Raw genomic sequence first — 16,437 nt, 5'->3', positions numbered from 1 at the left:
TAAGGCGTTTAGCCACCTTACAAACCATTTAAAGGCCTAGTGTCATTCTAATTAGATGCTCATGCAAACACCTCAAACCTAGTTATGGCTGGAAGCCATTGAACAGGTTTTGCGTAGGCTCAATTGACAGTTATAATAAAGTAATTGTTATTTTACGGCTTTTTTTAATCATTTTTTTGTTGTTTTGATTTACACGAAAACAAATGATCTGAGATCTGTATCTCTCCCGAATCGTATCAGTGCCTTATCTAAAAGTTCAGTTAATCTTCCTTAATGATGATGGGAGAAATGGCAGCAATTAGATTAAATGGCCCGTGTATCATTACATGCCGCTTTCACACTCCAAAACAAAAAGGAATTAATTCTAAAGTGATCCTGCGTCTTACGCCGCGATTACCGTGAGATTGGAGGGAACTGCAATGAGTGCTGACAGCGGGGCTTAACACTGAATCCCAATCAGCTGATGATCATACGCTGTCAGGTAGGTGTCAGGTAGTGCGACTGAACCTGTGCTGACACTGCTGGTGGAGGATGAGTTGTAGTGGGGCTGTACATCACAGGTAAACGCCAATAAGAGCGACATACAGAGCATGTGGATGCTTTATTTCTGGTTGTGTTGCATTAACATTCATGTGTTGATAAAGAAAAATAAATCTTCATTTGTATTCTGCAGCTGTGCCAAGTTATATTTGCCAGGATTTGTTTTTCTCGCCACTCAAGCGACATGTGCCAAATTTAAATGATGTGGAAACCACACCCACCCAGCACAAAGAGGCTTATATTTCTCTACTCATGCATTTAAATGAGCATCATCAACGCGTTTCATGTGTGTTTTGCGAGTGTGCGTCTGTTTGCCTGCAGTGCCACGTCTGTCTTGATGTCTGCATGTCCGTGTTGTGTTCACCAGTGCATCCTGCATCCTAAATGTTTGTGTCTTTTTTATGCGTCACAGAAACTCGATGTTCTGTTTCTGCTGCCCAGGCGGGGAACATCTCTGGAATCTACAATTATAGCCGACCACTATACCTCTCCACGTCCGTTAACACAATGTTCTCCTCCACTGCAGGCGTCACTCCGCCTAACCAGGGCATTTAAAGCCTCACATCGTCAGAGGAGAGGAAATGAAATGTGCTCTCCCGTTTACTTATTAGTCATACGTGGTGGAGAACAAACAAGTAGAAAATTGCACGTGGAACTGCACATACTGTTCATGTTCCTGCTGAATGTCATTTGCCATTAATGAAATTGTTTGTATTCATGACCAGTTGTCATCCAGGGGAGCTGGACGAAACGTGGCACTAGTTTTCAATCGAACTTCCCCCTCCCCTCGGTGTAAACGACTGGTTGATTATGTTTTGTAGGTGTGAGCGCGCGTGTTCGCCATCAGCACGTGCGTCCGCCCGCCTCATCCTGAGCGAGGTGATGACAGCGTGTTCCTAATGATGGTGGCGCTGAGGGCTTTATGGAGTCCAGCAGTATCTGAATATGAATCACCTCCCGTTCAAAACAACACACACACACACACACACAGATAGCGATTGTCCGTGCGTCATCATGCTGCTCATTTACATGACGTCCTGACTTCATGTCCACGGGGATTTTACCTGATACACGTGTAGTTACAGGCTCTCTTTTGTGTGTGTGCTCTATGTGTGTGTTTCTTGACCAGTCATGAGCTGTAGTAATGACCCAGGCCAGCTACCACTCGCACACACACATGCTCATTTCCCTCGCTTGCGGTGCGTTGACTCAAACATTACACACACGACCAGCGCGTCCTGTTATTGTGCCATCCGACACTTGCGCCCGTGTCGACACTTAAGTGACTTCAACTGCTGTTTTTCTTTCTGTCGCTGTTGTCTTGTTTTCTCCCTCCATGTCCGACCACACACCAGACACACTGTGGTTTTGCATGTTTTATGTCATAACTCAACATCGCATTTCGCTGTTTTAGATCATTTTAATGTGTTCTCTTTTTGCCATTTCAAGCATCAGACACTGAGGAAAATCCATTAGCAGACACTCGCGTGGTGAAATCCATCGCTTTAAACATCAAGACTGAAGGAATTTCTGTACCAGATTGCATTATGTTTGTACAGTAGCTTAGTTAAACTGCATTACTACGCAGCGATAACGCACGTTTGATCCAAGATAAATGCGGACTTGATGTTCAATTATGTTGGATTATACAACTGAGGCAAGTTTAGAGAGACTGTTTCATTTGATCTTCATACTGTATGGAAGTAAATCAAAAACATGCCAAAGCCTGCCTTTAAAAATGGTCATACATAATCTTTAGTCAAAAACATGTTTTTCTTTTTGGCTCTATACTCCTGCACACTGGATCTGAAATGAGAAGCCCACGAGGGTTATGTGGGGACTTTCACGTTTAATTTTAGGGTGTTTACATCCATATTGGTCGCCTGGTTTGTGTATGGAGACGTAGCCCTGTCATTGTCCTGCTGCGCTGCTCAAAAATGGCATAAAGACGACTGTGGCTCCTACTTTCACTGTTTACTTTAAGTTCTCTTCAGCTATTTCTGAGGAGAATGTCTGGATCCCTGTCTTGCTGGATGTAGAGTTTCTGCAGGCTGCTGATTTTACATTATAAGTCATTGTTGCAGATTTTAAGGTTGAGGGTACCTCAGAGTACGTGTCTGCTGCAGCCATAACAATAGATGCAATTGTGCAAATACTTTGGAATTTCACTTCTGGGCCGAAAAAGGGGAACTTCAACTAAATGTTGTAAATGTTGTGGACAGACGAGCGATAGAGCGGCGAGAAACGGCTAAAAATGGAGATCACAAGGAGAGGGCTCTTTCACTAATTTTGCTTTTTCCTCCTGAGACGAGGAGAAGGTGAGAAGCGTCACTCGCGGAGCCTCCAGAAGGTTCGAAGATAAATATTTGCCGTGCACGGTGGCCAAGACTTGCCGTCTACCCACAGTCGGACACACAAACTTGTGTGCACACACACACACACACACACACACACACACACACACACACACACACACACACACACACACACACACACACACACACACACACACACACACACATACAGAAAGTCATCCACGCTTACACTCACATGAAACTTCTGGTTATTCCCCATAAAAGCAGAGCTGCACTGCTCTTAATAAAGCAACATGTTGTAACTTAATGCTAATGGGGCAGCTCCGGTGATGTGTGTGTGTTTGCTCTGTTGCGGTATTAAAAGGGCTATTAATAATTACACAATTTATCTTCAGACTGGAGCAGGGGCCACAAACTGGCACGTGGAGACACACACACACACACACACACACACACACACACACACACACAGTGGCGCTGCGAAACACAGATTGGCATCAGTTTCTAAACACACAGGAGATGATTTCCAAATGCAATCCAGATTCCACTCTGTCAGCCCCCCTCGTCATTTTAATGATCCAAAGGTTCGTCAGTTGTTCTCTGGACCTCTGACTCTGCTGAACACTCATCACACTGCACCTCACAGGGCTAAACGCATTCTGAGAGCCTCGTCGGCGTCAGGCTAAAGAAGCCTTCGCACTTTCACAATCAGAAGTGGGCTAACGCTGATTTAAGTCTCGGGCTCGCTGGCCGTAGTTACAGGGCTCAAGTTAACTGTGATTTAAAGGTTTTAATCAGAAGAGAAAGATCTCCATTGGCTGATTTTATTTTATTTTTTATGCCTAAATAAACAAACTCTCTTTGTTTTCATGACACAATTTCATACTGTTTTACTTTGTTTATATGTGGCGGACCCTGCCACCTTTCTACCTTCAAACAGTGTTCTGGGGACCTTATTTTCCTCTGAGAACAGCTTGTTTATTCAGTTATGGAAAAGATAAATATTTCTGAGTTTGCATTATTACCTCATTAATATTATAGTAGTAGTAGTTGTTTATTTTCCACATTAGAAGACTTGTATTGGTTTTGTTTGCCTCAAGAAGCGACACAAATTAGCATTAATTAGCATTAATCGTTCTTATTAACTGTAATATTTTAGGTGGAAAGCTGTAGCGATAAGATGAAGTATATAATATTCTCCTTGCATTAGGTGTGATTAAATACATGATTGTAAGATATGATGTGGGATAGGGAACAGTACACTGTGACGTTGATCAATTACATGGTGCGGGAAAGGCGGACTCTGCCACCAACCATAAAAACGACTATATAGAGAGTTAATTACAGAATGTGAATACATTTTATGACTATATCTGCAAAATGACGACCATATAAATCAAAAATTGGGATAGCTAAAAAAAAAACCAACTATTTGAACTGAATACTTATTCATCTCTTTATCTTGTTTGAACTGAAATGATGACACTCCCATTCTAACTTTCAAAAAGTCTGACAAGATTCCCGGCAGAAATTAAATGCAAAACAAAGGGATCCTCCAAACTGTTATTTGTATTTGGCTGAGCCGCCACAGCGCCGGGTGAAGCAAGACAGACAACAAATGTCTCAACAGCAGCTCCGTCGCTCAGCTTGCTTTCTTAAAGATGGTGCAACAGCTTCTTGTGTTTCATTTCGTTTGTGCGTCCACGCCAGAGAGCCGGAGCGAGCTGGCCACCGGCATTCTGGGAAAAGCCTTACTCAGAACTGAGGACCCCCACCTGCTTATGCTATCACTCCATATATCAGTTCACTCAAGGCGCCTCCCCCGTGTGCGTGTGCGTGGTGTGTGTGTGTGTGTGTGTGTGTGTTCAGGAGTTCCACATTGGCAGAAAGTGGCTGAACTGGTGGAGCGACCCGACACACGGAGACAGAGAGAAACCGGTGGTCTGTGTCAGCAAACAATGAAAGTGTGTGTGAGCGAGAGAGACAGAGACAGAGGGTGAATGAGATAACATTCCCCAAAACCCTTTAGTGCTGTTGGCTTTAGCTCCGCGTGTCCCGTCCAGGGACAGGACGTCCCATGTCAGATTTCAGAACAGTAGCCAGTTTCTGTTACACAAGGACGACCGCATTTCAACCGCTGTATTTACAACCACTAAAAAGATTCCGCTCGAACACGGTCCAACTCTGATACGAATGTTTTTTAAAGACGTTCGCGCAAGAATGAAAATATATTTTCCCCCTCTTGAGATGAGCCAACAAGTAACATGAGCTGTTTGCAGAGATGTACTGGACAGTTTATGTTTTTATTGCCATTGGAAAACCGATCGCTCTCTTATCTCAGGTGGTTTGTTGTTCCTATAAACCTGATTGCGGTTTTAACTGACACAGTTTCTATTTTGGGGGCTAAACTATCACATACATGGATGTGAAAAGTAGGGCCGCAGCTCAGGATTATTCTCATTCTAGATTAATTGACGATCATATTTTTTGTCAATTGGATTGTTGACTTAAAAAGGTCAAAAAATGGTGAAAAGAAGCCCATGAGTTTCCTCGAGCCCGAGCTGACGCCATCAAAAAGTCTGTTGTTTTGTCCAACCAACAGGCTGCGATGCCCCCTCTGACGCTATTGGCTGATGTGGGCGGGTCGTCAGCTGATTAAGCTCACCTGTGCTACGTGTTCCCTCTCGGCGCTTTTCCACCAGCAAGGAAAAGGTCTGTGATAAGCCAGTATGGACCGACAGATTTATGAGTCCACTGCAGTTAATTAGTTCGATCTGCCATCTCGCTACCACTCATAACTTCCACTGTGCAACAACCTCTGTTGACGACGCGTCCTTTGTTTTTCCGTGAAAAAAACGATGGAAACGCTGAAAACGGGTGGTTTGCGAGGTAACACCAAGTTTCCAAGAATACTGATTGGAACCGGGTCAAGAACCAGAGCTTCATTGGTGGACTCTCTCTCTCTCTCTCTCTCTCTCTCTCTCTCTCTCTCTCTCTCTCTCTCTCTCTCTCTCTCTCTCTCTCTCTCTCTCTCTCTCTCTCTCTCTCTCTCTCTCTCTCTCTCTCTCTGCCTTCCTAAATCCACCCTGCATCATGTCTTTTGTTGGCACCTTCAACACCTCCATAGCACGATGACCACACAGCCAGGCGTTGCCTTTCTTTGCTGACATTGACACATTTTATTTGTGTTCACCTTAGTTTTCAGTATCTTGTTTGGAGTAAAGTTCTCGCACGGACACTCTGTCACATTCCCTGAGCCAGTTTGTGACGTCCAAAACCCAAATATTTTTTATCTACGATGATATGAAACGGAGAAAAACAGCAGCTCCTCACATCGGAGAAACTGGAACCCGCAAGTATTTGGTGTTTTCCTGATAAATGACTTCATCCATCAGAGTGTTTTTCTCATAACTTACTGATAAAAACTGTTTTGGTCAAACCTGCAGACAGCATCGCTCTACTTAGTTTCTGCAAGATTTGGACCATTTTCTAAAGCTTCCAGGTGCACACAAACGCACACACCAATAAAGGTTTCAGCTGACTCTCCGAGCTTCTCTTTATATTCTTTAAAAATAGCAAAAGTCCCCGTCTTTTGCCGTTTACAACCTGTCGACGGTCGGGTATGTAAGGGCTCGCATGCCTCCCTGGTGTTCTGACAGGATAACGAATGCAAACTTGGACGTTCAGAATTTTGCTCAGGGATGGTCTAAGAATACTCGGATGTGAAGCTGCACGCGGGCAGTGAATGTGGTTCTCCCACAAATGCGCTGGGTGTTTTTTTTCCCCGCACTCAGCACTGCTGCTGCTCTGTCTGTCTCTTCCTGTCCCCACACATTCCTGCTCCTCTGTGTGCCGTAACACACCCACCCAGTCTCTCCCACTGTGTCGCTGCATAATGAAACCACCCTGCAGCCTCTCGTCTGTTTTCCACTTGAATCATTGCACAACCATGTCAGAAAAAACTCTGACAAAACAGGGACACAACTGACACACTTTAATGAGTTAAAGCTTTTAATGTCGTGTGAAAATTGCTTTTGGGTCTTTCTCACTCCCTTCACTTTCTGGAGCTTTCATAACACCTTGTCGAAGTCTCTTGTGTGTGTGTGTGTGTGTGTGTGTGTGTGTGCATGTGTGCATGTGTGTACGTGTGAGTGTTCAGTCCACCTGTGTTTTTTTTTTTCCCATGCACCCCTTGCAACTGTACACCCCCGCACAAGCACACACACCTGGATAATGGCTTGTGACATGTTTGCAGAAAGTGTGATTGACAGCAGCAGAGTTAAAGGCAGGATTGTGTGTGTGTGTGTGTGTGTGTGTGTGTGTGTGTGTGTGTGTGTGTGTGTGTGTGTGTGTGTGTGTGTGTGTGTGTGTGTGTGTGTGTGTGTGTGTGGGGGCGAGAGTGCAATAAGCACACACAGCACTCGTCTTTCAACCCCACACAACCTGCCCTCCGTTGCCAGCTGCAGAGTGTAATGTATGGAAATTTACAGCTAGACATAAAGAGGAAAATGTGCTGCGTGCACTGTTCTCGTAACGCTCGGTGTTTAAAACAATAAAAAAGCTTCCAGTCAGACGATTCATCGGCTCTATTAAAGAATGCTGTCTAGTTATCACCTTAATGTCCTGTAAAAGACAACATTATTAAAGTGGTTCGTGTCCTGCACGTGTCGCGGCGGGGTGGTCTTCTGTGGATTTTCCGTTCATGTGTTCAGCCCCGTCGATGATCGATGCTCACCCACTTGTGTTCGTTCCAAACAAACTGCTGCTGGTGTTTCTGTGAACATAAAAGGCGACCCGCGTCTCAGAGGACTTTCCCCTGGAGACACAGGTCTGCTCCTGAAACTGAATGGTGGACCAGGTACCAGAAACAAACACCTACTGTATTGTTAAAGTGCAAAAGGGTACAAAGGATCCTGAGTTCCCTTAATTGACTGACTTCCTTCCACCAAAGAGTGCGACTCCGCCCGCCTGTATTTTAGATTTCGCCCACAGTCTGTCGTCTGTAGACACAACTCCCTTCTTTGTCATCACTGATCAATCCGAAGATTACATCCTACACTTATGAATGAATCACTTTGTCTATAAAATCTCTGAAAATAGTGAAGAATGGCTGTTATATTTTCCCACAGTCGAAGGTGACGTCTTCATGTTTTTGGTTCTTAAACCGAATATATTCATAATTGCTCCCTTTTAAGAAAGTGGCACACAAACCTTTTAACCCTACAATAGATGTGGTGTGTTTGCTTACTTGGGCTACTGCCACTTTCCAATCTTCCGTTAACCAATGAGTGACGTTGTCCGCAGCTGGTCCGACCAATAGAGGAGCAGGAAGTGGTCACAACCTCCATAGAGTCACGCGTGAGGACTGAAATGGAAGTATTTAGCAGGTTTTTTTTGAGGGGGGTGAAAATGTGACTATTTGGAGCACGCTGAGTGTTACGCCTGGACCTCAGGGAAGTGGATTAGGCCGCATGGGTCGTTTTACAAGTTTCTGTGAGTGTTTTGATACTTTTGTTTCACCGTGAAACTGGGTCAGCGCAACCCATTGTGACTGCTGTGAATCCAAACCGACTCCAGCTGCCGTGAGGAGGCAATTTTCGAACTCTTTGAACCACCTCTGAAGCCCACAGGAGGCTCATGTTTGATGGCCGCGGATAGATTCTGGGTGGAGTATCCCTTAACCTAGCTGTCGTCCGCAGACTCGCCAGATTCATGACTAACAAATAAGTTCTGTGAAATCAGACACATACACTGTGGTCACACTGCGAACATTATATCTCCATAACTGACAGACTTTCCGGCGTCGTTGGAAGAAATAAATGAGGTGACACGGGAGCTGCCCTGCTGCCTCGCTCTGCCAGTGTTCATTCCTCGTATCTGCAGCTGTCTTGGCGCTCATGTTGCGCTCTTGTAGGCTACCTCTCACCCGCTTGCCTGCTTTGTAGGATGGATGGTTTAATGGAATCGAGTATAATAACAGTACTGGAGGATTGCAAGAGCTCAAGTCGCTGGCTCGGAAAGTTGGTGGATTGTGGAAAAACAGTTTTGGATTTTTACATTTTTACAGAACGTAATGACTTAATGACTTCCAGGAGAAAGTTTGTTGCTTCCACTTCAAAGTGTAGGTCAAAGGTCAGAGCTGCAGCCTTGGAGCTGAGATTGCTCTTAGTATCTCGCACAAAGACCTCTCTGCAGGTTGGATGCTTGATGTCATGGTGCTTGAACATGAGTCCTGTGGTTGAAGAGAAATCTCTCATGTGATTTCTTCTTTTTTTCTTTCTTTTTTGGAGTGAATGCAAACCTCAGATTGATGCATTCCAAGGAGGACAGCCTCGGGGCTTGTAAAGGATGAGCTACGGCGATAAACACCCCGGGGATTTCCAGTGATTCTCATGCATCTTTTCCCATGTGAAGCCTGTGAAGCCTGTGAAGCCTACCACCAACGCTGATGCTTTCCTCCAGCTTCTGTCTTCATTTATTGCGACCGTATAATTCAGAGCAATACCTCCAGTGTAGCTTCCTTTAAAATAAAATATGATTGAACCCGAGCTGACGGAGTGACCAGTGGACTCGGTGACTCACATCTCGTTGCGCAGACCAGCGCTGTGTCTTGTGGGAGCTGGGGCGGCATGGAAATGACAGACTGACACACTCGATTTACGACCGGAGAACAGGGTGGCTTTCAATTTTAGGCAGGCCTCGATTGAGACATCACATAGACCCAGACTCTCCTAATTACACACACACATACACACGCACGAACACAGGCAGCTAGAGAACAGTTATTGGCTAGACACGGGCTGCGGAGGCAGAGAGCCTTGTCTAACCTCTTGATTTAAACAGTCTGGCAGAGAAAGGGGGAAGAGAAGCACACATACACACCGCGGTCATTATCACATCGATTTGCCCACAGATGGAGAAACGATGCAAGGAAATGAATGAGATCGATGGAGAAGCCGCCAAGGGAGGGTCAGAAGGCGATGTTCGATAAGAGTGGAAACATTTCCTGTGTAGTTTCATATAAGACTGCCATGTGAGCATCAGGATGAGGCTCTGGAGAGTTGTTTAGCATGTTTCAGAGTATAATTTCCCATGTCTGTGTTTGGGAAAAGGTCATCATTAAGTGAATGTCATCCGCATAATTATAGCATCTTCCTCTGTGTCCCTTTTCGTGTCTGTGTATGTGTGTGTCCATGGTAGAGCACCAGTGCGTGTCTCAGCCAGTCTCCTCCGGCCCCTTTGGTCGACTGCCTTTATTGTTTGTGTTGCTGTTTTCCGAGCCGGCTGCCTGAATGAGGGAGCTGCCCCGCTCCGCTTTAGGCCGCCATGGCTTGGCCGGCTGGCGGGCACCGTCTGTGCTGAGGGGGACTAAATATAGATCACTGCACCAGGAAGAAGACAAACTGAGAGGGAGAGGGGAGAGAGGGAGAGGGAGCGGCATAAATATAGAGTACCCTCGTGCAATTAGAGAGTCAAGCGGTGCTGGGAAATTTTAGGGAAAGAGACGCAGGGAACTCTCTCTCAGCCTGTTCTCTTTGTGAATTTGTTATTTTGGCTGACAGCAGCCTGAGTGCCTTTAGTGTGAGTCATCACATCTGACAGAAAGTAACCCAGTTTAAAGGGCATTGACTAATCTTTATAGTCATGCTGCTTTTATTGCAAACTAAGAAGTCATTAAGACATCGCAACTCACGTGACAACATGTCCTGTACAGGTGTGATAGAGCAGTTGCAGTAATCATACCCAAAAATGTTTTTATCTGAGATGTAGCATGAGATTGTCACTGGGTTAGAGCCATAAACAGTCGGTGGTAAAGCGGGTCACACTGGGTGGGTCTATAAAATCTGTGCCAGGCTGATATCAGTTTTGAGGCATGTCAGACTTTGCTCAGATCAGCCGATGTATTCTGCATAATTTCATCTTCGGGCGTTTTGGTTGTAGCATTAGTCACATTGAGAGAATTTGCTCTTAAATTTTCTTGCGCAAGCTCCCTTTGATCCAATGCAGGGATCAGACGGCACAATGCTTTTGCCTGTGACAGATTAGGAGATCACAGTCATGAATTCTTCCCGGGGCGCATCCGCCCACAGCTCACAGAGGTGATCGTGATGGAGGTGCCAACATCAACAACATCAACTCTCTCACGCTTTTTGCATGTTCACCGCCGTGCACGGGACGGCGCGCCGTGCTCCTGTGGGTTATCGTAACGAAAACGTGTTGTATGACTTGTCAAACTAAGTGAGCGAAGGCAAAAAAAAAAAAAACTCTGACATGTTGGCGTTTTTGTCAGGACTTCGCAAGAGTCAGTTGTCCCTCCACTGTGTCGCTCCTCGTGGCATGAAACGAGCACAAGTTGGCACCAGTATCAGGAAGCAGACTGATCCTTGCAAAGATGAGTCATCGGTGGACAAATCTTGAATTTGAAACCCAAGATTTCATGTTTCCTTCACAGCTGTGAACTTTCTCTGTGCAAAATAGTAAAAAATATTTGGGCCTTAAGGCTGGGTAAAATTGCTCATGCATGTTCCCTTTTTACGGCATTGCTAAGGCATGAGGTTGAGGAGAATTCAACCATCGTTCAGAGATGCAGCCAGCAGTCTGTTTAAAGGGGCATTATGTAGTTTCGGAGAAGAAATTCAAACTCAGAATTTTAATATTTACAATATTAATGAGGTAATAACACAAACTCAGAAATATTTATCTTTTCCATAACTGGATGAACAAGTTGTTCTCAGAGGAAAATAAGAACACTGTTTGAAGCTAGAAAGGCGGCAGGGTCCGCCACATATAAACAAAGTAAAACCGTATGAAACTGTGTTGTCCTTTAAGGTCAGTTTGTTTATTCAGTCATGAAAACAAAGAGAGTTTGATGATTTAGTTTGTTTAAAATCAGTCAATGAACATCTCTAACATTTCTTCCCCAAAACTACATAGTGCACCTTTAAAGTGTTCAGATTTCACCAGGTTTCTCTCACCTGAGACAGCCTCAGATCACTCCCTTATAAACAAACCATATGGCTGTTTGACACCATGTGATTCCCTCTCTGCTCTGGAGCAGAATTATCATTATGTCTGCATTCCTGCTAATCTTATCAGCTGTGCAAACAAGGCCAAGTAAAGACTCAAATGTCCTGGTCAGACCTTTTTGATTTTTTTTTTTTTTTTACAGTTGTGACATTCTCCTGATGACACACACCTTTATGCTTGCATGTCTGATTTGATGTGAAGAGCAGAAAATTGCCAGAACAACCTGACATAATTCATGAATCTGTTTTACCTCATGTTGGCACACACACACTTGACTCCGTGCCTGCAGCGTTAGGTGTCCTCACTTTCTCCTTCCCACTGTTCCCTTTATCACTTTCTTCCCGTCTTTCTCGCTTATTTGGCTGCATTGTTTATTCCTGTTGTTCGTTTTCAGGTCACTGTGTTCCCGACAAGATAAGCAGACACTGATATCGTACTTGAGATATTATAATGCACCTGATAAGCAAGAGACGGTGTATGCACATGTCATAATATTTATTTCCTCTTCATATCTGGGTTATTGTTGATTCTACATCTAACCAAACCATTTCCTCTTTCTCTGTGTGTCTCTTTCTTCTTCCAGAGTGCTGATGTCAGTGCGTCGTCCTCGGGGAAACAATCTGGTACCACTCAAGAGAGCTTCAAAGCTCCGCCCGTTCCTTTTGTGACAACCAATCACAACGTGAGAGCGGCTGGATAGGACACGCCCCTGAAGCACTTTGAGGGAGAACTGATGGAAAACGTTTTTTTTTTTTTTTTTTCCTTCGCTTTCATCTAGCTGGTTGCGGAAAACCAGCGGGGATGTGTGCCAAATGACACTCTCGAAAAAGCCATTTGCTGCTCTCATTCCTTGAGTGAAAGCCAATCAGAGAAGGGTACAAAAAAAAATGGAGATCTGTGTTTTTTTTGTTTTGTTTTGTTTTTTCCAAGAGAGAAACTCTAATCATTAAGGGTAAAATGGTGGTTATTTAGGGTATAAAAAAGAAAATAAATAGAATTATATATCAGCTCAAAAAGTGCCTCACTTTCAGATTGTAGCCATTTTACAAAGAACTTCGACTAACTGAAGCTATGGAATATTTTTGTTGTGCTTGATTTGATGTAGTTACAAAAAAAAAAAGCAGCTGAAGATATAAATAAAGTGGGTAGCACTGGTGTGAGCTTTTGCTGCGTTCATGTCATATGGGATATTCCAGTGTTTACAACTTGCAAGCAACAGTTTTGTGATGACAGAGTTGGCCGTGCGAGGGTCAAAGATACTGTGCTTGTTCTATATAACACAATAGCCATGAAATTTGGGTTAATTTATGAATGACATGAATTATTTATAAATGAGTTGGCGGACATATGGCACCCATTTGTATTTGGTTTACAGGCACTTCTGTGTCTTAAAGGGGCACTCTGTAGTTTTGGAGCAGAAATTCAAACTCAGAATTTTAATATTTACAATATTAAAGAGGTAAATATTTATCTTTTCCATAACTGAATAAAAAAGCTGTTCTCAGGGGGGAAAAAAGGTCCCCAGAACACTGTTTAAAGCTAGAAAGGTGGCAGGGTCCGCCACATATAAACAAAGTAAAACAGTACGAAAAGCGCCAAGTCGGATATGAAAAGTTTAACATTCATAATTACGATTGGATGTTGACGTAAACAATATTAACAAGGCGGAAACTGGAAATCACAATAATTCCGATGTGACATGAATGCAGCATTTCCGCTAACATTAATAATGATAATGGTCCTAGCTATGAGCTGGCCTTCCTGTCTACTGTGAGAAATATTAGCGTAGCTGCTGTTAGCATTCTGCTCGTTGTAACTTACGCTGCTTTCATCCCGTCAATCCTCTCTTATTTTTTCTCTCTTCCTCCTTTCCAACAGAGCCATACACCTGAAGTATTAATAAACACACAGGCTTGAAACAAAAGGCACTTTTAGCAGGTGATACAGTAGCTAGCGAGTTAGCTAAAGCCAGCTAGGGGCCAGATTAAGATATTAGCATGGTGCCAGGACGTAAATTCAACATCCTGCTGACTACAGCTCAGGGCAAGACCCCTGATATAGAGCCAAGCAATCCCATTAGTGCTATTAGCTCAAGACACTTCTGTCCCACTTGATCCACTTCGTCTCAGGATGCTAAATGACATACGGTACACACAGGAGAGGATAGAGACCCTATCAATAGCCATGCTAATGCTAGCTTCGTAGCGGTCAGCAAACTGCTTTTAGCACCACAAAAGGGGGTCAGATATTTCAATTCTGTCAGTATGAAATAAGTCTGTTCTCAGTTATTTTTCACGTTAAGGTACCAAACATTTTAATACGAATAATTTTACACTTTTTAAACTGGTTGAATTGAAAGTGCTTTGACTCTAAATCCTTCTTTAAGACTCTGTTTCTCCTTCCCTCTCTCCTGTCTGTCTTTCGCTTGGCTCTTACTTTAATCTCCGCTATGCATCAGCACTTAAGTGCCTGTCTGTCCTTTTTTATCTGTCTGTCTGTCTCTCTGACCCCGTCTAAGCAGCTAGCACTAATAGGGCTGTCCTAGCAGAATATATCAAGTCTATTTTTGTGTCTATTTTCTGTCTCTTTTGGCTGTACAGTTCTCATGAAATAACTTGTTTGTGTTTGTCCGGTGTGACAACGATCTCTCAGATGACTCGGTTCTAATCAGAGGAGTTCTGGACTGTTTTCTCTTCGCCGGTAATGGAGGACTGAATTGTTTCAGGGCAGTCTGTGCCAAAACACAACAACAGCAACATCAAAAAGACTAAGCTCCGACAGCACCTCAAGAAGCAACCTTCAGCTCTCGAGTCTGGACGTATTGCTCTGTTTTTGTTTTTAAAATGTAACCTCTTGTGTTCCCCCGTTGTTTTCTTCTTTTTTGTGCAGCGGGGGGGAGAAAAACTGTGACATATCTCGCCTCGCAGTCTGCGTACGCGGAGATAAAGGTCATTGTGAAGACTTGCTTTAACCTTGAATCTGCCTCTGACTTTGACCGGAGGATTAAAAATGAAATGCATGAGAAGGATAAAAGGCCACCAACGGGGAAAACAACATAAACGTCTGAATACATGTGCATCTACGTTGCTCCAAATTGTACTCATGTGTTCGTCTGTCTGCCTGCTTTGGGGGAGTTCATGAACTCTCTCCCTCTGGTCACATGACTGTCGGGCGGCCCGGAGCATAACAATGCAGCTTTATTATGAGCAGATTGGGATCTGTGGTTGGAATTGGCCTCTAATGGGGGTTTACTAATGCATAAGTGGGAATAAACAATTGGAGTTCAAACCAGATTCAGCACGTAAATCCGTGCTTTCTCGCAGACCTGCAGGCAAACACAAGATGATTAAATGTTTCTCATGTCTTTGGAGATGTTCTCGTATTGAAAGTCAGCAGATTTCAGCAAAACACAAACGCTTTTGAAGGTACTTGTAGTTTAGAGAGGAAGAAAAAGCGCACAAACAGACTCGCTTGCAATCCTGACAAGCAGACATTATCATCATATCAGTGGCTGCTGTATGACTTGGTTGATTGCGTTGTTAGCGAGTTTAGAGATGTTCATAACATGTGCAGAAAAGTGCTGCTGCTGCTGCTCGAAATTGTTTTTATCTCTTCCTCCTGTTCCCCTGAGGGGTGGTACTGAATGGGAATATTGTGAGATTTGCCATTGATGTAGTTTTACTTCTGTTGTTTGAAAAAAAAATCTGACTAAAAGGAAAAAGAGTCAAACAAGAAAAGGACTTTGTGGTTTCTTTTGTCACTGCTGAGTTTCCTTCTGAGTGATGTAATGGGGGTAGTTATTAAAAAGTTACGGGCTTAAAGGGGCAGTATGTAGAAACTCAGAATTGGAATATTTACAACATCAATCAAGTAATAACACAAACTCAGAAATATGTTTTTGTTCCGTAACTGAGTGAACAAGCTGTTCTTAGAGGAATATAAGGTCCCCAGAACACTGTTTGAGGGTAGAAAGGTGGCAGGGTCCGCCACATATAAACAAAGTAAAAGTACGAAAAGCGACAAGTTGGATATGAAGAGGAGGAGCAGAAGACTCTACCATTTACAGGCTGAGACAAGTGTGAACATCTGCATGAATGCCACAGACGCCGGCGGGCTCATGCCCCTCACACACTCGCTGTCTTTGACTCTCTCACACACACACACACACTTGTAAAGGCTGCGACCACGGCGCAGATGTCACACTGAAGTGTGGAAAAGAAAGCAGCCTGATTGTTATCCGCAAAGCCTTTGTAGCTGCGTTAGTCACATTCACCACTCCCATTGATAAGATCATTTACCCTCAGAGTTGGCCGATCGCCACCCGAGTTAATCACTCGTCTTACTGGTAATTTGACCAACGTGTTTGCCGGGTGAGCTCAAAGACCTCCCTTTCCATTTGATACTGCCAGCTCACTCCACGCTCTCTTTAATTAAATAAGCTTTTAAATAAGCTGATAAATCTCTGCTTCTTTCTCTGATTGTTAACATGGATGGGATCTGGTGTCATCCTCGTCCACAGATGGCCAAGTAACTCAACCCCCGACCGAGGCACCGT

At 44.0% G+C, this 16,437-nt stretch overlaps 1 protein-coding gene across 2 annotated transcripts in view; it reads left to right on the top strand.

The window, feature by feature from the left end:
- Window positions 1-15,619, top strand: part of LOC141003248 (insulin receptor substrate 1-B) — a 48,169-nt gene extending 32,550 nt beyond the window's left edge. For both annotated transcript variants that reach the window (XM_073474545.1, XM_073474544.1), the window contains one exon: window positions 12,466-15,619. In XM_073474545.1, coding sequence (XP_073330646.1) covers window positions 12,466-12,473 — 8 coding nt within the window. In that variant the 3' untranslated portion in view covers window positions 12,474-15,619. The remainder of the gene's footprint in view (window positions 1-12,465) is intronic.
- The last annotated feature ends 818 nt before the right edge of the window (window positions 15,620-16,437 follow it).

This window comes from Pagrus major, chromosome 10, assembly GCF_040436345.1.
Source record: "Pagrus major chromosome 10, Pma_NU_1.0".
Lineage (NCBI taxonomy): Eukaryota > Metazoa > Chordata > Actinopteri > Spariformes > Sparidae > Pagrus > Pagrus major.
Note: the sequence above shows the minus strand (reverse complement) of the source record. Positions and strands in the feature narration are given on the sequence as shown.